Source organism: Neoarius graeffei, chromosome 19 (genome assembly GCF_027579695.1).
Source record: "Neoarius graeffei isolate fNeoGra1 chromosome 19, fNeoGra1.pri, whole genome shotgun sequence".
Lineage (NCBI taxonomy): Eukaryota > Metazoa > Chordata > Actinopteri > Siluriformes > Ariidae > Neoarius > Neoarius graeffei.
Window position 1 is genome coordinate 3,710,834 of NC_083587.1, and position 21,994 is coordinate 3,732,827.

General features: G+C 45.5%; 1 protein-coding gene and 2 pseudogenes across 2 annotated transcripts in view; 1 reads left to right on the plus strand and 2 right to left on the minus strand.

The window, feature by feature from the left end:
- LOC132867726 (histone H2AX-like) overlaps window positions 1–21,994 on the plus strand; it is a 1,044,434-nt pseudogene that overhangs the window by 153,152 nt on the left and 869,288 nt on the right.
- Window positions 1–21,994, minus strand: part of LOC132867717 (uncharacterized) — a 1,045,807-nt pseudogene that overhangs the window by 150,003 nt on the left and 873,810 nt on the right.
- The window catches only part of LOC132867683 (zinc finger protein 271-like), a 155,828-nt gene that overhangs the window by 76,545 nt on the left and 57,289 nt on the right, over window positions 1–21,994 (minus strand). The window contains exons 1-3 of one of the 2 annotated variants that reach the window (XM_060900689.1): window positions 3,631–3,717; window positions 714–810; window positions 316–587 (exon numbers count right to left, since the gene is read on the minus strand). In XM_060900689.1, coding sequence (XP_060756672.1) covers window positions 316–587; window positions 714–726 — 285 coding nt within the window. In that variant the 5' untranslated portion in view covers window positions 727–810; window positions 3,631–3,717. Of the gene's footprint in view, window positions 1–315; window positions 588–713; window positions 811–3,630; window positions 3,803–21,994 lie in introns of those variants that run through there. The other variant, XM_060900688.1, reaches the window with a different exon arrangement.

Here is a 21,994-nt window from a genome sequence, read left to right on the forward strand (position 1 = left end):
GAAGTAGTTATGGGAGGACCCATGTTAATGACTACCTGGGCTTGTGATTTTATGTGATTCTTCATGAATAATTACTTTAAAATTATACAATAAATAAATATTTGCTTGAGCATTATTTCAGATGTTACTAGTATTTCTATTACTAACAGGTGAATTTCCACCACACTGGCTAAAAGAATCGATGTAGGAACTTGTGATTTAAACCCCTACTCCACATATCTTTGGCAAGAAGAAATTGATATTAACTGGAGCTACCTTCACCTAGCTGTTACTTACAAATATACAGTCTTTATAATAAATTTGTGAGAAACTCACAACCCAGGAGTCTCCACTTTTCCTGGCTTCCTCTCGGTTTACCAGCTCTCCCTGGTAGGGTCCAAAGTGTGCACCTACTGGAATCGTCTCCCCCTTATTAAACACTCCCAGGCCTGCGTCAGGAATACTGGACTTCTTGATTTCTAGCCCAGGAGGAAGAGTTTGTCTGGCTCGGTCAGAGACTCCCATGGGAACAGGAGTATCTGAGATGAAGAGGGGCAGTCCATGAACCTCACATTTGTTGAAGAAGAAGGATTTGCAAACTTCACAGTCTGCGCATAGAGAAAACACAATAGGAAGAAATGAGGCCCAAATGTATGTACAGTGTGTGTGTGTGTGTATCTAAGACCATATACAGTACATTAGTATGGTACAAAGATTATCTGAAGAAAGCTTGCCAGTAAGGTTCATTGAGCATCTGGTTGAGACTAGAGGTGTCCATCAGGATTGAGATCTCACAGGACATGAGGTACAGGAGTATAAATTTTTTACTTCCTTGTGGGAGTAAACAAGTGGTCAGATATCAGTCTTGCAGGGCAAAATAAAACAATGTTCATTAACATGAGTGTGGCACTGTGTGATATATTTACGGCATCCTTAGGACCTGCCTGGTCAGGGTCATGGTTGTTTTAAATTTGGCTACTTGTTTCCTTATCTTCTGGGAAACAGAATTTCCCAAATTTGTCAGGAAATTACATGCAGGTACAAACAAAAATAACTATGCACAGAATTAAAAAAAATAAGTAAAATGTCTCATGCACATCTTTATTTGAGCTTGCTGACAATTCTGCCATTTCTAGATCTAGGCATTTTTTCCAATGCCATACATTTGGATTCATATTTAATCACAAAAAAAAAAAATATCTAGTGGCAATTTAAGCATAACCAATTTGTTTAAGAAGAAACCAGTGGACCCAGAGGAAACCCATGCAGACAGGGGGAAAACTTGCAAAACTTCACACAGACAGCAACCCGAGCTCAGAATTGAATCCAGAACCTGTGATGCCCCTAAATCCGTATACAGATATTTGGACACCTGTCCATCACATCCCTATGTCCTTATTGAACATCCCATTCCAGAGGAATACTAAAGGGGTGTTCTCTCTTTCCTGTATTAATCACAGCCAATTGGGGTCTTCTGCGAGCTCATGCATGTGGAGAAGAGAGCACGTAGCACTTTCCTCTGGGTGTGTTTTGCTACCCCTTGATGGAGCATGAGCTGCATTTGTAAAAGAGGAAGTTGATGGCTTCACATGTCTGGGAGGAAGCATGTGTTAGCCTTCACTCACATGGTTAGAGAGACCTGGCTGGTGGGTGGGTACTAGCAGGTGACAACATTGGGGAGAAAATGGGTGGGAAAAAAAACTATAATCTTCTAATGTGGTGAAGACATTAGGACGGGTTTATTTAACATTTACTGAAGGAGACCCAGATATCAGTCAGTAAGTTTCCCATGATAGGGGAGTCTTCAGGACAGAGGAGTTTGTGCTTTCTGGTTTCCTCAGTCACACAAGAACTTGCATTTTTTTTTTTTGTCTCAGAACAAAAACACAGGAGTGGCTGGAGAGAATGACAGACATTCTGTAATATTAAATGTAAACAGAAACAAATAAAACATGCAACGTGTCATTCATTAATAAATTAAAAATTTTAATTGTTGGCAAATCACTGTGGTATGAGGGGAATAATACACTTTGGGCTGTTCTCATCTCATTATCTCTAGCCGCTTTATCCTTCTACAGGGTCGCAGGCAAGCTGGAGCCTATCCCAACTGACTACGGGCGAAAGGCGGGGTACACCCTGGACAATTCGCCAGGTCATCACAGGGCTGACACATAGACACAGACAACCATTCACACTCACATTCACACCTACGGTCAATTTAGAGTCACCAGTTAACCTAACCTGCATGTCTTTGGACTGTGGGGGAAACCGGAGCACCCGGAGGAAACCCACGCGGACACGGGGAGAACATGCAAACTCCACACAGAAAGGCCCTCGCCGGCCCCGGGGCTCGAACCCAGGACCTTCTTGCTGTGAGGCAACAGCGCTAACCACTACACCACCGTGCCGACTTTGGGCTGTTCTGTTATATGAAAATAAAAATCACCCGCCATAGATTTTTATATAACAGCATGACCCATGGTGTGATATTCCACACTTTTTTGGTTCAGGTTATCATCATCTCTTCATAATGACAAATGTATTTTAAGGAAATTAAAATAAATATTATATATATTAGGGCTGTTGAAGCTAACACGTTATTAGTGCGTTAATGCAATTTCATTTGATCGTGATTAAAAAAAATGACGGCGTTATCGCAGAGTATTTAAACAACAGTGAATTGGGCTCATCTTGATAAGGAACAATGCAGAGTTTCACGGGTGACTAGCATGCAAAATAAAGCTAGTTATAACATTAACTTTGTGGTAAAACGTAGCTCTACAACTTGTCAAATAAACCAGCAACATGGTCAGTTAAATTGTAGTCTGCATATGCGATGCGGTGCGAGTTCCGTTTACTTTCACTTTACCGGGTGAAATGTGTTGATATCTGATGGGCTACGATCGGGAATGCGCACATTCCCTTATCTCCACCTGTAGATTGTAGGTAGCCTAGCGATTTCCAAATAGCCTACTGCTTCACTTGAATGAACTTGCAGGAGTCAAACTACTTCCTCTTTGCTCTTCGAAATGTACCTTGCAGCTATTACAGTTGAGAAAAAAAATATATAGTCTGTTATTTCTCCAAATCGTATTTTGCACATAGTGTATGCCCAACAGATGTCTGATAGGCTACATTGGAAAGAATATGCTGCATGCCTAGATCTAATATCAAAACCCGAATGCCAAATATTTGTGAATTAGGCCTATATATTGTCTGTCATAGAGAAGATGAGCCTTATAATTGACATGGAGCATCAGAGCATATATTCAAATGTTTGCTCTGATGTAGAAATGTATTTGAGTACAATTTAAACAGATGTTTAAAGATTTTTTTGCGATTAATCGCGATTAACTACATAAATTTTATGAGCTTAATCGCAATTAAAAATTAATCGTTTGACAGCCCTAATATAAAATTACTTAGTTTCTCTCACTCCTTCCTACCATATTACACTCTCTATAGACAAAGTTCACACCATCAATAAAAATATCAAATTCAATTTAATTTTGTCATAGTTTGTTGATTAAATAATCAGAGACTGAGGCTACATCCCAAATGTACTGTATTGGACTTTAAGTGCACTAGTTAGTGTGTAGGGTAGAATAAACAGTGCGTGTTACTGAGCACCAGAGAGGGCTGATGTCTTACAGAGGTGGTCTTTATTGTCATGATCTTCCATGTTAATGGAAAGACATTCAGGTGGGTTGTCAAGGTCGTCTCCATGGTTGGAGATATTCAGCTCCAGCGTCTCCTCTTTCTTCACACGGACTTCTGATGTCCCTCCATCTTTGGATGTCTCTGTGTTCATGTCTTCACACACCTAAAGCTCAAACAACAAATTTGTTAGGGCAGGACGGTATCCATCCCACTCGGGAAGGTGCTGCTCTCATTTCTCACAGCATAGCTCATAGTCTCAGAACAGGCCTAGTTAATCTGTGACAATCCAGAGCCAAGGACAGGGAGCAGACAAACAGACTAAACGGACTGTCTGCTAGCTACACAGAGCCATCACTCAGGTTCCACTATGTTGAGAATGTGTCTGTTCCCCAAGCAATACAAAAAAGGAGAAATAGTCAGTTTGTTCTAGTAATCTAATTAATATAAAATTAGATCATACTGACTGTACAGCCACTGCCAGCACCTTTGATCTAAACATAGAACGATTAAATATTAGATCTCTTATATCTAAAGCATTAATTGTTAATGAACGTATCACTGATCAGGAGTTTAATGTACTGTTTAACAGAAATATGGATGAAAACAAATGAGTATACAGCATTAAATGCAACTAGTCATCCTGGTTACAGTTATATACACACCAGCCTTGTCTAACTGGTAGAGGAGGAGGCGTCGGGGTTATTTATAATGATTATCTAGGTGTAACACAAAAACCTGGACATAAATTCAATACGTTTGAAGTTCTTCATGCTAACAACATATGCAGGGGTGATAGCGTTCCGGCGCCGCGCCGGATTTCCGGCGTACCGTGGCTGGGGAAAAAAAAAATCTAGTTCGCCCATTGTCCTGTGTCATTCTGAGATGCGCAGATAGACAGTAAAGGGAATTCGCATGATATGGAACTAGTGGGAAAAAAGTGCCGTCACGGCACGAAGGGTCTAATTCGTGCCGTGACGGCACTTTTTTCCCACTAGTTCCATATCATGCGAATTCCCTTTACTGTCTATCTGCGCATCTCAGAATGACACAGGACAATGGGCGAACTAGATTTTTTTTTTTCCCCAGCCACGGTACGCCGGAAATCCGGCGCGGCGCCGGAACGCTATCACCCCTGCATATGTATTACAGTTAAATTATGTTAATTACTATTAAAAATTCCATTCGGTACACATCTGCACCATACCAAAAGTCCTGTACCGAAACAGTGCGGTACAAATACATGTACCATTACACTCCTACAAGATGATAAACTGGAGCACAGCAGGAGACAGACATAAGAAGCTGCTGCCTCCAATCAGCCACACCTGGTCCTTTCCTAGCTAGGTATTTATCGTTCCCCTGGACACAATACACTCCAGGCCAGTAGAAGGTGCACACACACACTAACACAAAGAGTAAATACTGGCTCCAACACGCATCACTGCTCACAGTGTGGAAAAAGTTCTTCTCATCAGAGCAGTCTCCAAATACACCGGCGTGTTCACAAAGGAGAGAAGCCATATTACTGCTCACACTGTGGGAAGAGTTTTACTATGCAGAGCCATCTCCAAATATACCAGTGCATTCACACAGGAGACAAGCCAGATCACTGCTCACAGTGTGGAAAAATGTTGACTTATTCAGTTACATTTCAGACCCACAAGTACACCAAGTCAGAGACATTCCATGATTTAAAAGTTGTCAAATTAAATATGCTTATTATTATGTGTTTGCTGAAAATAACCTGTACTTTTATCCTTATTGTTCATATATGACCACATATATTAAAACAATCTTATAGTAATGTTTTATTTTGATCTTATGTACTTATTTCAGGGTTCTCCACTTTTCAAAAATAAAAGGTGGTGGCGGAGCCCCGGTGTGGGGCCAGGGAGGCAAAGCCCCCCTGGAGCTGATGGACTTTGGGCTTTTTTGACCGTGAAGCTGGCCAATAAATGTATAGGAAATGCTAAATCATTGTTAAAATTTTACAAAAAAAAAAAAACATTCTTACTGTACATATCATCTTTATTGTCAATGTGAGACTCATAACAGTGACATTTCAGTTGAGACTGATGCGCCTGTCTCCTGATGGGCTTCCATCACAAGTACTGACTGCCTTTTGTTTAGGTGGATTTGATGCAGCCTCTTCATTAACCCTTTTCTCCCCCTTTTTCACCAGCCATTGGCGCAAATCCATTTTCAGATATCACTTGATTGAAATCCACCATTTTTTTAAGTTTAGACAACAATACTCCAGCCAGCTAGAGGTTGACAGATTTTTTTTTTTTTGATGTGCACTGTCTAACCTCTAGCATCTTAATGCTAAAAATAAGGAGCAAATTTTCATGCATCACAATATCGCTGAAAAGCTGCAAATATGCTATCAGTTTCAAATATAAACATACATTCTTGATTATTTCTGGAGCAGTTGATTATTTATTGATCCTATGCCAAATCATGTTCTAAAATTGCATTATTTTAATGTAATAAACATTTCATTTTTGCAATGAACAGTGAACCTCCTACACATGCTGCAATCCAAAAGCTGCGGTAATTACAAAATGCAGAATCCGTAATGTATTAAGCGAAACGAGTATGACATGGCATATGTTTACATGTAAATTTTATTTTCTAAAATTAGTTTTTCTGTGTGAAAAATAAATGAACTGCCATGCAAATACATACGACAGCGATAATCTCCATAAAAAAATTTCATGGACATGCCTTCGCTCAAAACTGTGTTTTGCTTTTTCAATTAACCGGAAGTAATGAAATTTGCATACACAATTTCATGAGAAATTTGACTGGATATTTTTGTCACTGAAATTTAATAACGTTATTGTTTTTCATAAACTGTTCCTGTCTATGAAATTCAACAATATTTGGTCACGTTAGTCTGAAATTATTGATTCAATAAAGAGCAAATTTACCTCTTCCAGCTACTGCAAGTTGTCTGCTTCCAAACACTTGTGCGAATTTCGATCGTTTTAACTGTAGAATGCCCTCGTATATCTGTATGCAGTCGGCTGGATGTTTTTCTATTGCAACCGCGTGGCCACTTCAGGTAGCCCCGCATGCATTTGTTTAATGGTCTTCTGTGTGTTAAATAGTTACAAAATTATAATAAAGTGAATATGATTTATTTGGTGTATAATGAAGTTACTTTTTTTTTTGACCACAGGAAGGGTGGCGGGCCAGAATTATAACGTAGTGGTGCACCACTTTAAAAGGGCCCATGGAGAACAATGTATTTAATTGTCCTTAATTACCACCATACAAGTAATAATTTAACTATAACACTATCAGTGTAGTACTGCTGCATGAGTTCAATGTTGTAGGTATCATGCGCCATCTTGTGTCTAAGAACTACAACTCCCAGCCAACTTCTGCGTTGACTACGTCACGCCTGGGCGGGATCACGTACATCACATTCCTCAGGAATTCAACAAAGGACTTGGAAATCCGCCATCTCGTGCTCTTTCGCGTCGGACTCCAGGCGAGACTGACCAGAAGAAGAGTACTCACCATCAGACGTCTAAACCACGCGTTTTCTTCTCTATCTAACCCTGATCAAGTTAGATTTCAGAAACATGTGATCAACTCAAGCGAGTTATTAAACTGGTTTGCAAGTATTATTTTCTTGTAAAAAAGTGTACGCAACTGCCAGTTGAAAGCAGTTTTATTTTTGCTTAGAAAAGTGGCTGGCCCCCCTTTTCTCTTCTTAAATCCATGTGCGCGGCACTGCTGAAAAGACTTTCGTCATCATCCACGAAGATCTTCAAAGCAACCTCTCTCTTCCTCACCGAAGCGCAAACTTCCTCTCCGAGATCCACTTCTCCAGTAAGACTGTGCTTCCTACAAAAGGCGAGACTTTTTGCAGTAAGAAAGGCATTGGGCAGAAGTTTAAGTCTTAGGAATTAGTTATTCACTTAATGTGAAGTTATATGAAGTTAAATGAAGTGTATACACTGAATTTTGGTTCTCTATCATTTGTTTGTTGATTTAAAATTGGTTAATCCATAAGTTTGTGCATGTCTCTCTCTCTCATTCCTTACTAAAACCCTCAATTTCATTCTTATTATACATTTTGACCTTATTAAGATTTCAGGGAGTTTGATAATGTTATGAGTGTGGAATTCCTTTGTTACTTAGAAAACACGTGCTCACTAAATCATGAGGATTCACCTCCTCCAAGATTGCAGATAACAAACACACTTTAGCTAGGCCATAGGGCCTTCCCCCCACACGCGCACACATACCAAGATTGCAGATAAACATTCCACACCCTGGCTCGTCCTTGCACAGACACATTCCAACTTCAAGAAAGACCCAAGGTCTCTCTCTCTCTCTCTCTCTCCCTCTCTTACACACACACAGACATACTCTGTTATAAAGGTTTCATTCTGCTGCCATTCAATTATTAAGTTTTCATTTTTCCTTTTTATTAATTCCCTTTTATTATCTTTTTATAATAAACTCCATTATTATTGAAATTGTGTGGTGTCTATCTGCTGTTCTAATACTTTTGAGGTGGCCCAATCGCAAAGAATTCAAGAAAAGGTGTAGATAATTTGTAATATGGTAAGTGATCAATAATAATTTGGAAGATACCATTTTAGCTGTCTGGTAATTTACCCAGGATCAATGGTATGATTTACTAGATGATTCACTGAACGATTTACTAAATGATCCACTAAATGATTCCCTGATTCGATTCATTGAATGATTCACTTCAAACGATTCAAATGAGACTGATTCTATGGTATGATTCAATTCAAATGAGTTAAATTAAACGATTCAATAGGATTGATTCATTTTAATTATTAACCTTCAAATTTTAATAAGACTGATTTCATGCCATTATTAAAGATTGATCACTTATCCAATCTTAAACACATAAAATCATTAATTACACCTACATAATTGGTGCCCCGTGTGAGGCGATTGGTTTGTCGACTTCTTGAGTATTGTTACAGCAGATTCAGTACTGCTAAGTGTAATGATCACTATGTTCATGACATCACGGGTGACCCCCTCACCCTCTCCCCCTTCTCTCTGTGTTCCCCTTGCGGTACGGACGTGTCTGTGTAGCTACCCTCTGGTTAAGCAGTTTATTTGTATGTTGTTTGCTTAGTAGTACACTTATGTCCACTCTATGGTGCTTCAGAGAAACCTTCGCGTAATAAACACAGACGACAGCACTGTTTCACCGTGTCCGGCTGAGTATCTTGAACTTTTCTGGGGAATTAACGCAAGGATCCCTGGCCGGATCCTTACAAATGGCGCCCGAACTGTGATTGGATTAATACCCTTGGATTTGGAAGTTTGATGATCGTCGGCCAGATAAGTTGGATTGTTTATTCTGTTTTTGGATTTTTCCGTAATTGTTTCTTGACGAACTTAACGATGGACACCGTACAGGACGGAAGCTTGCTAGTCAGTGAGAAGCTAATAGCCTAGGCGGCTACATAAACACTGGCATGCATGCTACAGTCCTGTGTTTCCCACGCATGGATAAGAGACACTAACGCGACGGATTATTCATTTTGTTGTTGTTGCCGTTGGACTAAGTGACTTTCGGGATGTGTTTTGGGACATTGGTGACCTGTTGCGTGTGACTTAAGACTAATTTCGTGCATGCAAAGACATTGCTTGTGCAGGGACAGAGACGGTGCACCAGACACTCTGCCGAGCACAGCTCGGAGCACGTCAAAGTGAATGCATGCTCCGGATTGGTCGGGGCATCTTTGCCAACTCTTGCCACTACAATAGGACAGAAGTGGTGGCGCGGCAGCAGGACAACACAAACCGAGTCGAGAGCTAAGTACCTATCCACCAATTTCATATCGTTTTCCGTTTCAGGGACATACTGTTGTGGGCGGACTGAAGAAAAAAAAAAAAGCCCATCTACAGAACGGTGTTTTGTACTGCCATTGCTGGTAGCTCTATTCAGTGCTTGTGTACAAAATTTAACTATTGTCCTTCTCTTCATACTTAACAACAATGGTGTATTAAGATGTTTTTTATGTGAATATTCATTAACATGCATATGTGGGAGTTTGAATGTTTTGTGAGATGCTATTTTTCATGTTTTTTTTCTTCTGGGATGATGGCTAGGCGTAAAGAGACCTTTTTATGTGGGGATGATGACAATGGGGTTGGGTCGGACATCTCTGATATGGGTGAGTCCTTTAGGGTGCAACGCCTGTCTGCACAGGTGGAGCGATTGCAGCAACAGGTAGACACATTAACACGCGCATTTAGTATGTCTATAGATTTGCAACACAGTCTCCTGCAGCAGTTAGAGGGTCAGGCGACTCAACACTCGCAACACTCACACAAACAGTTTACTGAGGCCCGTCCTATCTTTGCCTCCACTCCCTGCTGTACATACACTTCCTCGTCATGACATGCACGCCAGCCATTCATCTGCTCATACACAACACACACAGCACACACATCACACAGACCCCACACTGGCCTTTACTACTCCTGCTGTACATGCACTTCCTCGTCATGACATGCACGCCAGCCATTCATCTGCTCATACACAACACACACAGCACACACATCACACAGACCCCACACTGGCCCCTACTACTCCTATGGCCAATCTGTCTCATCTCCCTGGTCTTGTCCCAACAAAGTTTGATGGGGGCAAGTCAACTGACCCAGAAGAATGGCTACAGTCAGTCTCCTTGTACAAGTCGTCACTTCGCCTGTCTGATGGCTTTTTGAAAATGAGCCCCGGAAGTGGTATTGTGCCATGCAGCCCCACTTAGTGTCATGGAGTCATTTTTCAGGTCTTTTTCGTCAGGCCTTTTTGCCTATTGACAATGAAGAAAAAATCTGGAGGTCAATTCTAGACAGGGTTCAGGCTCCCAGTGAATCACTCCCCACCTTTGTTGCTCACCTAGTGACCGAGTTCAAACGACTGAAACAGCCCCCCTCTGAACAAGAACAGATTGAAATAATCAGCCGACATGTGTCTGATCAGTTTCGACTAGCCCTTCATGCTGCTGCACCTGCAACATTGACCGAGCTACTTCTCACTGCGCACAAGCTACAGGTTGCCCTGGGGCCCTTTTCCTTTAACAGAGCCACTGCTACCCCTCTGCGTCGGGACTTGCACTGCTTTAAATGTCTGACACCTGGGGTCATTACTCACAATTGTGATAACTGTAAAAGGACTAAGCAAGCTGGAAGTAGTGGTTCTCATGAACTGACATCCGACCTGCCTCAGGGGACACCCAACAACCCAGGTACTTCTTCGCACCCCCGAGGTAACACAGGGGCACGGCCAAAAAAGTTTCAGAGAGCTGGGGACAGTAAGGAGGAAACGGAGCCGAGGTCAAGGGCACGACCAACAGAGGGCCCTCACACTGTCAGCATGGTACAAGCAGGCCCTAGGAGGTCAAAGAGCACTCCCGTGACATCCATGGTGGTCGTCAACCAGGTGTCCCTAAAAGCCACCCTTGATACTGGGGCATCCATTTCAGCAGTTCACCCCTCCACTCTTGAGAAATGTGGCATAACAGAGGATAATGTTCTCCCATGGACCTTCTCTCCCCTCGAGTTAGCCGACTCAAAGCAATGTAATCCTTCTGGTGTGGTGTGGCTACCTGTTCTTTTGCTAGGGCACTCTTTCACTCATCAGTTTGCGGTGATCCCAGACCTGTCATGTCCCATTCTTTTGGGGACTGATTTCATGATCCAGGCAGATGTTCATATTCACCCGGCAACAGGAAGTGTCAGAGTGGGGGACAATGCTGCTTCAGCTCCAGATGTGCTGCTGGAAGAGTTCGAGGAGCTGGAAGGACATGTAGCTTGCCTCACATTTAAGAGTGACAACCCTAGCCTTGGCCCTGTGGTAGAGCAAGCAGCCTTACCTACCTCTGAAAAAGAAAAGTTAGCCGATCTGTTAAACGACTTCTCACATCTGTTTGAGGGAAAGCTTGGACGTACGTCTTTGGTGGAACACACGATTGACACAGGAACTGCAAAACCAGTGTGCCTCCCCCCTTACCGTGCCTCACCTGCAAAAAGAAAGATCATCGAAGATGAGATTGAGAAAATGCTGGAGGGTGGGATTATTGAGCCGGCGTCGGGGCCCTGGGCATCCCCTATCATGATAGTTGAAAAACCAGGGGCAGATCCAAGATTTTGCATTGATTTTAGAAAAGTTAACAAAACCACGGTCAAGGACTCATACCCACACCCAAGGGTGGATGATTCTTTGGATTTTTTGGCCCGTGGTACATACATCTCTACACTGGATCTTGCACAGGGCTACTGGCAAGTCGCAGTTTCACCAGACTCAAAACCCAAGACTGCCTTTGTATCCCACAAAGGGCTCTATCAGTTTAGAGTAATGCCCTTCGGATTGTCAAACGCCCCGGCAACCTTTCAGAGATTAATGAACACTGTCCTGGCAGGCCTCACCCATAACTGTTGCATGGTGTATCTCGACGACAGCGTGGTGGCGTCCCCAACCTTTGACCAGCACTTGTCTGACCTCAGCAAGGTGCTAACACGGCTGACAGATGCTGGGCTCTCCTTGAAGCTGGCTAAATGCCACTTCTGCACCCCGAAGTTGCTGTACCTGGGTTACCTAGTGACACCAGAAGGAATTGGGACTGATGAGGGTAAGGTGTCAGCAATCAATGAGTTTCCCACACCCAAGACGGTCAAGAATGTGCGCCAGTTCCTTGGAATGACAAGCTACTACCGTAGGTTCATCTCTGGGTATGTCCGTATTGCAGAACCAATGATGGCCCTCATGACAGAGGATACCCCCTTTGTGTGGTCCACTGAGTGCCAGGAGTCCTTTGATCACTTAAAGCAAAAGCTTGTCAGTGCACCAGTCCTTGCATTACCCGACTTCAACAAGGCTTTTACGGTCCATATGGATGCTTGTGATGTGGGGCTTGGGGCGGCACTTACCCAGTCAGGTGAAGATGGTCATGAGAGGGCGATTGCCTTTGCAAGCCGGACCCTCCACAAAGTGGAGCGGCCATACTCCACTTCAGAGAAGGAATGTTTGGGGGCGATATGGGCCTTGGAACATTTTCGGCCTTACATTGAAGGCTCCAGCGTCACAGTAGTGACGGACCACAATAGCCTACGGTGGTTGATGACAAGACCCGCCCCCTCTGGCCGGCTAGCGCGTTGGTGCTTAAGGCTGCAAGATTTTGACTTTGAAGTCATACACAGACCTGGTTCCGCCAACCTGGTGCCAGATGCCCTGTCACGAAACCCAAAAAGTGATGCCACTGAGCCGGTGGATCTTTTACCCCCCCATGCCACAGTTGCCTCTCTCAATCCCAGGCGTCAGCCACCTGTGCTGCTAGAGGACAAGAAACGGCTGCAGCAGCTTCAACAGGCTGACCAGGTCATTGCAGCACTTTATGTTGACCTGGAGAACGGCTCCTGCATAGACTCCTCTGATTTTTGTGTCCGAGATGGGTTGGTCTACTACGTGGACAAGAGGGCTTCCTGTCAGCTGCATCCAGACAAGGGCTTACGTTTTTATGCACCAGAGACTATGCGGGGAACCTTGCTCAAATACTTCCATGACCACCCCATGGCGGGCCATTTGGGGGTAACCAAGACCCTGGGACGTCTACAGAGGCGGGTGTATTGGCCAGGTATGCGAGGGGAGGTGAAGAAATGTGTTGTCCTGTGTAACCTGCCAGCTGTCAAAGCCAACGACCCAGAAACCTGGAGGCTACCTGAAGCCAGTGGTGGCTGCTTACCCGTGGGAGTTTGCTGGGGTGGATTTTATGGGTCCCCTCCCCAGGTCCAGCAGAGGGAATGAGTACATCCTTGTCTTCGTTGACTATTTCACCAAGTGGGTGAAGATCTGCCCGGTGAGAGAGGCTACGGCTGTAGTCGCTGCTCGCCAGTTCATCTCAGAGGTGTTTGCAAGGCATGGGGCTCCCACGCACCTAGTCTCAGACAGAGGCGTTCAGTTTGTCAGTGATTTCTTTGAGGCAGTCATCTCGGCTCTGGGGTCAGACCACAGACTGACAACAGCGTACCACCCACAGTCTAACCAGACAGAGAGGGTAAACCGTACAATCAAAACGGCAATCCGAGCCTATGTGGGACACAGACACAGGGAATGGGACCTACACTTACCTCTGATCTCTTTTGCATTACGGACCGCTCCACACCAGAGCACAGAGGACACTCCGGCATACCTCTTGTATGGCAGGGACTTGAACACACCTCTTGACTTATGGATGTCCCCCAACCCAGGCTTCATAGCTGATTCAATTGATGACTACAAGGCTGAGCTCACTTCAGAATTGCAGGAGGCATATGAGCATGTGAGAGATTCTTTGGCCAGCAGTCAGGCGACACAGAAGAAGCACTATGATAAGAGGCGCAGAGGGGTCTCGTTCCAGGTCGGTGAGCTGGTGAAACTAAAGGCCCACCCTCGGTCGGATGCTTCAGCAGGGTTTTCAGCCAAGCTTGCCCCTGTCTACAAAGGCCCCTACAGAATCGCAGAGGTGATGTCAGACCTGGATTACAAACTCACCAGAGTAGCAGATGGGGCTGAGGCTGGAGTTCACCATGTCTGCAACCTGCTCCCTTTTTTTTCATGGGATGGAGAGGATGAGACTTTGGATAACGTGCCACAACAGTTGGGGGAAACTGAGGAACAAGGGAGAGAAGGCACAGTGGACGAAGAGGAGTATGGATTTGACTTGTTTGGGGAAACTGAGCCTCAGGCCAACTTCGTAGAAACAACGCCACTACCTTCATCTGAAGGGCCTGTAGTCCCACCCACCATGGCCTCCTCCCTCCCTTGCACTGATAGTCAAAGCCCATATCCACAGCCAATTCAGGCACACACATACTTCCTTCGTCCGAGACACACAGGCATATCTAGCCACACGCATCTGCAGCCGTCTTTGGCGGGAACACACTCATACCCTCTCATACACCCCACATTCATGGCCCCAATACATTTTGGTGCACCTCACTGCACACCTCCACTTATCACTCAGGGAGATGCATTCCAGTCCTCCACACACCCTGTTCAGGGGCCTGAACACATACAAACTTGTGTTAGCACACACACCACCTACTTACACTGGATCACACTCTTACTTTCTCCGCCCTCGACACACTCACAACTAGTATTTAGGATTGAGTGAGGTTTACATGTTTTTAACCAGGTGCTGAGCTTGAAAATAGGTCAGGTTTTTGTTTTGTCCTATGGGTGTTTCAATACTCTGGTGTTTTTATTGTTATGCTGACATTTTTCACATTTTACTATGTTCTTATTTTCCATTCCTTAAGAATGAGTTCAAAGAATGTTGATGTAATGAAAAAAAAGGGGCTGTCAATGTGTCAAGCATTGGGCTATGGACTCATGGAGTGCACAAATGTGTCATGTAAGCAATGATGTCTTTTATTTCTCTGTTTTTTTGTAAAATGTGTTAACATACTTGGTAGCATGGGTACACACTATTAACTTTGCGGTCTGAGGACAGCCCTCATCTTAAGTGGGGGGGTATGTAATGATCACCATGTTCATGACGTCACGGGTGACCCCCTCACCCTCTCCCCCTTCTCTCTGTGTTCCCCTTGCGGTACGGACATGTCTGTGTAGCTACCCTCTGGTTAAGCAGTTTATTTGTATGTTGTTTGCTTAGTAGTGCACTTATGTCCGCTCTATGGTGCTTCAGAGAAACCTTCGCGTAATAAACACAGACGACAGCACTGTTTCACCGTGTCCGGCTGAGTATCTTGAACTTTTCTGGGGAATTAACGCGAGGATCCCTGGCCGGATCCTTACATAAGGCATATCCCCAGGTGTGTTAAAACGGTTAACAGGAGTGTGATAACCATATCACAAATTCTAACAACCTATTGATAACTTAGGATAAGAGAACATCTCCAAACAATTAAACCTTGTTAATTAATTAATTACATAGTTAATATTAATTAATCCTAATTGATTGATAATTAACTCATTGATTAATTACCCAATATCCAATCTAAATAAAATGGCATCCCCTCGTGTCTCAGAGACTGAAGACAATGAGCAAGACGTGTCCCTTTTTGAGGTCATCGCAGACCTCATTCACTGCTCTGACTCTGATAGGGCAACCATTAGGGGCATGAGTAGGCATGAGTGCCAAACTGGCATAAATCAACTCAATAACACAAATGAGAGATCCAAAGAGAACAACAATCAGTGTCCAAGATGCACTAGGTAAACTATTCTTGTTACACTTCCAAGATGCTGATCAAGAGATCAGATCCCTGCGCGGAGAGGTTGACAGGATGACCACCAGCAACGCCGAGCTGACAGCCGAGGTCAATGATTTATCTAGGGAGCGTAGCCTCTTGAAGGACTCCCTCGATGAGTGCGCCGAAAGGCTAGAGAAAGCCGAGAAAGGCGCCGGAAGGGCTGCCAAGGAGCAGAACCCTAAAGAAGGGCGCGAGGGGCGTGAGAGACCCCCAACCATGCGTCAAAGTTTAGAGCGTGAAGAAGCGTCTGAACTGGACACCGAGGATTACCTGGTCGAGCACCAGGCGCCCCGCCAACCTCCATCAACTCGCTACACGACTCCGTTGTCGTCTAGCCAGGGTGGAGTCGCCCTGCGCTCATCCCGAGCCCAGGCCCATAGCACACCTAGGTCAGTGCGCTACAGCTTCCCTGATCCACCTTCGGGTGAATCAGACTACGACTCTCGTGCGGAATGGGAGCAATTCCAGAGTAGCTCAGACAGTGAGCACTCAGGAGAGCGAAGGGGGTCGCGTAAGGACGCGCACCAAGCCCTCTGCATACGGCAAATTGACCTACTTGCCAAAGATATCGAGCGATTCGATCCCGATAATAAAAGGACCAACGTAAATGATTATTTACGAGAAATTGACCGATGCCTGATGGACCTACCGAGAGCCACAACGCGAGAGAAGCTTAAACTGGTCTGGAAGACCTCCAGTAGTAGTGTCCGTGCCTTTTTAGAGACACTACCACCAAACGTTCGCGATAATTATTCAAAACTTCACAATTACATGAGGGAAGAATATGCGCCATACACGGATGAAACCTCTGCGACGTTGTGTGCAATATGAATTGGGCAGAAATGGATTGAGGCACCTCATGAGTATTATAGACGGCTACATAGCGCCTACTTCCAGGGTAGCAACGCACCAGGTTTAGAAGAAGATAGGGCCTTTAAATCCCTTTTCTTACATAACCTCCACCCATGCGTGTGGAATCAAGTCACACTGATGTGTCGGCAACATGGCTACTCGATGAAGGACACTAGGCAACTAGCCCAAATGACCTGGGAGACCATCGTTAAACCCACAAATGGGAATGACGATGACCCCAGAGTCCTTAGCCTCCAGGGTGCAAACGGGCCCCCGCTAACCTTAGAAGGAAGGGAAGCTCCAAAAAAGGGACCCAATCGGAGAAATCCCGGTCCGAACCACCCTTCACCGAACCATCATAAGGGTGAACGGAAGAAACAGCAAGGTAAGGCCAAGAAGGACAGAGGACAAGGCCATAGTGACTATGGCAACCGCTCCTCATACGGAAAGAGTCATAAGAAACAAGGCGGTAAGCGGCAAGATTGTAACCCCCGCTCCGGCCAGAAATGGCAGGAGCGCACCGACCGTAGGCCTAAACAAAGGGGTAAAGGTAGCCGACACAGTGACTCGAACCAACCTGATGAGTCCCACTCAGAACTGGACTCTTTGAAGGCCTGCTTGGCTGAATTTAGGAAACTGTTACAAAACCAGTCAAATTCCTCAACCAACAAAACAAAAGAGCCCAAGAAGGATGGCGAAGTCTGCCCGTTGGCGTGACTAGGCCGAGAACCACGAGTATATCTTGTGAAATGGGGAGAAGATTTCTGTGAAACAGCAGGCGATGGTCCAGATGTAGAGCCCCCCCCGGTAGTGAAGGCAAACCCACAAAACACACCTCTGATGCAATTCTTAGGCGATCTGGTTAAAAAGGGCAATACTAAGCGCATTTACACCACCGTGGTGGTCGAGGGTATAACCACCCTCCACACCCTCCTGGATACTGGATTGGAGATCATGCTCATGTGTGCTAAAATCTTTGCCACCATCTCTCAGACACGGCTCTCACAAGGTGACCCAATTCCAACAAAGCCCTGCAATATAAACTTAATCAGCTTCACACAGAACAAAGCCCCAGTAACACGAATGGCATGGGTGAGACTCACATTCCAAGGTGTGTCAATCATACATCCCACCTACGTCAGCTCTGTGGGTATGGAAAAACTACTGATTGGACAAGACCTACTTGATAGGTTGGCGCCACTCATTGATTGTCGTCGCAGTCAATTGTGGGCCCAAATCACGACCCACCCATCGGTGAGTCCCTCAAAACAGGCACGAGCCCGCTGCGACGAGATCCGTGCAGACACCGATCAACCAGGCACCACGGGAGACCAAATTCCCGACGAACTTCAGTTCATGTCTTTGTACACACAGTCTGATGTCGGAACACCAGACATCGTGACTCCCCCTAGTGGCCACAACTCTGGAAAACCACACTTCCTTCCTTTGCTCCTTGAGCAACTCAAACTCAGCTATGTACTGCCCTATTCTATCGGGTGAAGTGCGAGTCAATGGAACCACAGTCGTTAATGCAGCTATGACGCTTTGGTCTGAGAAATCGGCCATCAGCCAGACTTTGTTTGACGCGCTGTGTCAAAGCCATTCTCGTCCCATGTTCAGGCGGAAACGCCATCGGCTTCTCTCCGCCGAACAACCCCAAACCTCTGTTAAGGCTGTTGGCGTCTGTGCTGTAACCATGACAATCGGAACAAGAGAGTTCCTTCATTTCTTGAGCGTGGTCCCTCAACTCTCCAATCCACTCTTCATTGGAGCAGACATTCTGGTTAGGCTAGGAGCCCAGATAGACATGGTGAACCAGGTAATCTGGACTCAAGCCAACATCAACAAACATCCACTCCTTGCTGACCTCGAGCGCATGCTCTCTGGACAAACCATCCCTCAGGCATGCCAGGTAGCTAGTGAGTTTGCCATTGTCATTCCTGCTAGAATGGCCGGTTTTCCCCTTAAGTTAGTCATTCTGAAAGGTCAAGAGCTCCCATCTTCAGAGGCTTTCTTCCATCCTCTGCCCCCATTCTTGGAACGCAACTTAACAGTTTTTGCAGTACTCCTCTGCTTGAACTGAACCATCGTTCCTCTTACATCCTGGTGCAAAACTTGACCAACTCTCCTGTCACCGTGCCTGCGCGCTGTCCCCTAGGTCTGTTGATAGACAGATCATTCCATGACTTTGAACTAATGATTCCAGTCAGAGGCGAACTGCCTCTTTCTTTGGTCAGACCAGAAGAGGGTAGGACTACCTTCTTTACTGTCCCCCATAACATGATTCGCATCGAGCTACACGATATGCTGTGTGATGACAGTTTTCATGGATAAAGGTGACATCGAAGAGAGCATGATGGTATATGCACTCTCCTCTCAGCCGAAGGAAAACACTCCTGCATCCGACGCTGTAGATTCCTCAACAGGTGAACCGTATCCAGGGTTCGACCTGGAGGTCCAACGACAGCTTACTAAGGCTGATAGCCTAACCTCGGATTCTCAGAAACAACAACTCCGCCAGTTGTTTTATGACTTCAAAGACACTTGGTCACGGGACTCTAATGACTGCGGAGTCACCGACCTCCACACCGTACGGATCCCCACGGATCCGGATGTGCGCCAGTACAAAATCCCTCTAGCAGCTTATGACTCTATCCAAGAGGTCATAAACACGTTGCTAGAGAAGCAGATCATTCGAGAATGTAATTCCACATACAATTCTCCCTTGTGGCCCGTGCTGAAACCTAACGGCAAATGGCGCCTCACCATTGACTACAGACAGTTGAATAAGCAAGTCCCTTTGTCAAGATGGCCAATGATCCATCTCGACCAGGAACTCGCCAAGGTGAGAGGTGCTAAGTTTTTCTCCACTGCCGACGTGGCTAGTGGATTCTGGACGATGAAAGTCGATCCTAAAGACCAGTATAAACTGGCGTTCTCTTTCACAAATCGACAGTTCACCTGGAACCGATGCCCTTTTGTGTACTCCAACTCACCAGCGGAATTTAACATATTCCTACACAAGGCCATGAGCGATGCTGCTGCTCGTGGAAACTTGATTTATGTTGACGACATTCTGATCTGATCACAAACGTTCGAAGCTCATTTAATTGAGATTTGACACGTCCTTACTCAGCTTGCTAACGCTGGAGCCAAGCTCTCCATTACTAAGGGCGAGTGGTGTCGCACAAAAGTCGAATACGTTGGCCTGCTCGTGGGGCCTGATGGCATCGAACCCCAGTCTGGGAGGATCCGAGCCGTCCAAAACATTCAAGCCCCCACTAATGTGTCAGAACTTAGGCGCTTCCTAGGCATCTGCAATTACTCCAGGCAGTTCATTGAGGACTACGCAGAAATTGCGAGACCACTTACCGAGCTTCTCCGAAGGGATAAGGAGTTCCAGTGTGACGGTCCTCAAGAACAGGCTTTCAGAGAAATGAAGCAGAAGTTGTGCTCCGCCCCCTGCCTTGCTTATCCAAACAAGGACAAAGCATTTTACCTTGAAGCCAGCTTCTCCACTCACTGCCTAAGTGCTGCCTTATCACAGCAGTATGATAAGGACAGGCGAGTCGTTGCATACGCTAGCCGTTCACTTAGTAGTGTGGAGCTAAAATTCTCAAACTGCAAGAAAGCCCTCTTAACCACCGTTTGGGCCGTCGAACATTTCCGCAGTTACATTGGTGCTCAGAAAGTGGTGATAGAGACATCTCACCAACCTGTCTCTTTCTTGAACAGTCAAAGACTAAGAGACAGAAGGGTGTCCAATAGTCACATCACAGTATGGATGATGGCCTTACAGGGCTATGACATTGAGGTGAAGTATGCCCAAAACCATAAGATGGCACTGGGCCAAGGCTTAGCCGACTGACAACACTGCGATTGCAAAAAGGAGGCAGAACAGAATCCTGTCCTCTTAACAACACCCTCCCTTCCGTCAGACCACCACTATTATGACAATAACTCGTGCAAAAACCTTCCCATGGTCTACGTGGACAGTTGTTCCTCCCGTCATGAGAATGAACTGCGAGCCGGCGTTGGTATTGTTTGGACAACAGGTCCCCTGGAAGGACAATACCAATACCAAATCGGAGCCAGGACAAGCCAATATGCAGAGATAGTGGCAGTGCTCATCGCTTTGCGACAAGCCAGCGAAGCGGGCACTGAGCAACTAGTCATCTGCTCTGACTCCAACTATGCCCATCACAGTTTCATTTCTCACTTCCCCACGTGGAAAATACATGACATGAAAAATGCAAGAGGAAAAGTAGTGAAACACTCTGAACTTTTCCTGGCATGTGACAAGCTGGTGGCAGGCAAAGGAATGACTGTATATTGGAAAAAGGTGAAAGGGCACTCTCAAGTCTCTGGACCTGATAAAATTGGCAACAATGAGGCTGATTGCCTCGCCAAAGCGGGTGCTGTGAACGGCCCCCCCTGGGAGTTCCAGGAAGGATGGCTCCCTGAGAAATCGTGTCACGTCGTGAACGCCATTACTCGCCAACAGGCTAGAGACAGGCGCGAAGACCTAACACCCCAGTCATTGACCGTCCATTTAGGTTGACAACCAGGCGATGCAGACCTGGTAACTATGCAGGAAAGGGACCCACATATCAGCCAGATTCGCAACTTCCTCACGGACCCAAGTGCATTCCCCATATCAGATGTGGCACTAAAACAGTCAAAAGACCTAAAACACCTCCATAACCTCCAGCACTGCCTGAAGCTCGAAAAAGGGCTCCTGGTGTACGTGCCTCGTGGCCAAGGACCACCCCGCTGGGTCGTCCCCAAGGACCACCGGGGGATTGTCTTGCAATATGCTCATGACAGTCCATGTGGAGGTCATAGGAGTGCTAACGCCACCTATAAGACCCTCCAGACAATAGTCTATTGGCCTCTTATGATCAAAGACATAACAGAGTATGTCAAAGGATGCCTGGTCTGTTGTCAATTTCGCCCATCCACACCGCTAAATAGAGCTCCCCTGCAAAGTCGCGGAATTACCTTTCCCTGGTCCAACCTCCAAATGGACTGGATCGGTCCGGTCTTCCCGGGGTAATACATACCTCCTTACCGTCACATGCGCTTTCACAAAATGGATAGAATGTCTACCAGCCCCTAATGATACAGCAGAAACTACTGCTCTCCTTCTCATGAACCATGTGTTCAGTCGTTGGGGCCTTCCTCTATCCATCGACTCAGACAAGGGCACCCATTTCACTGCTGGTGTAATGGC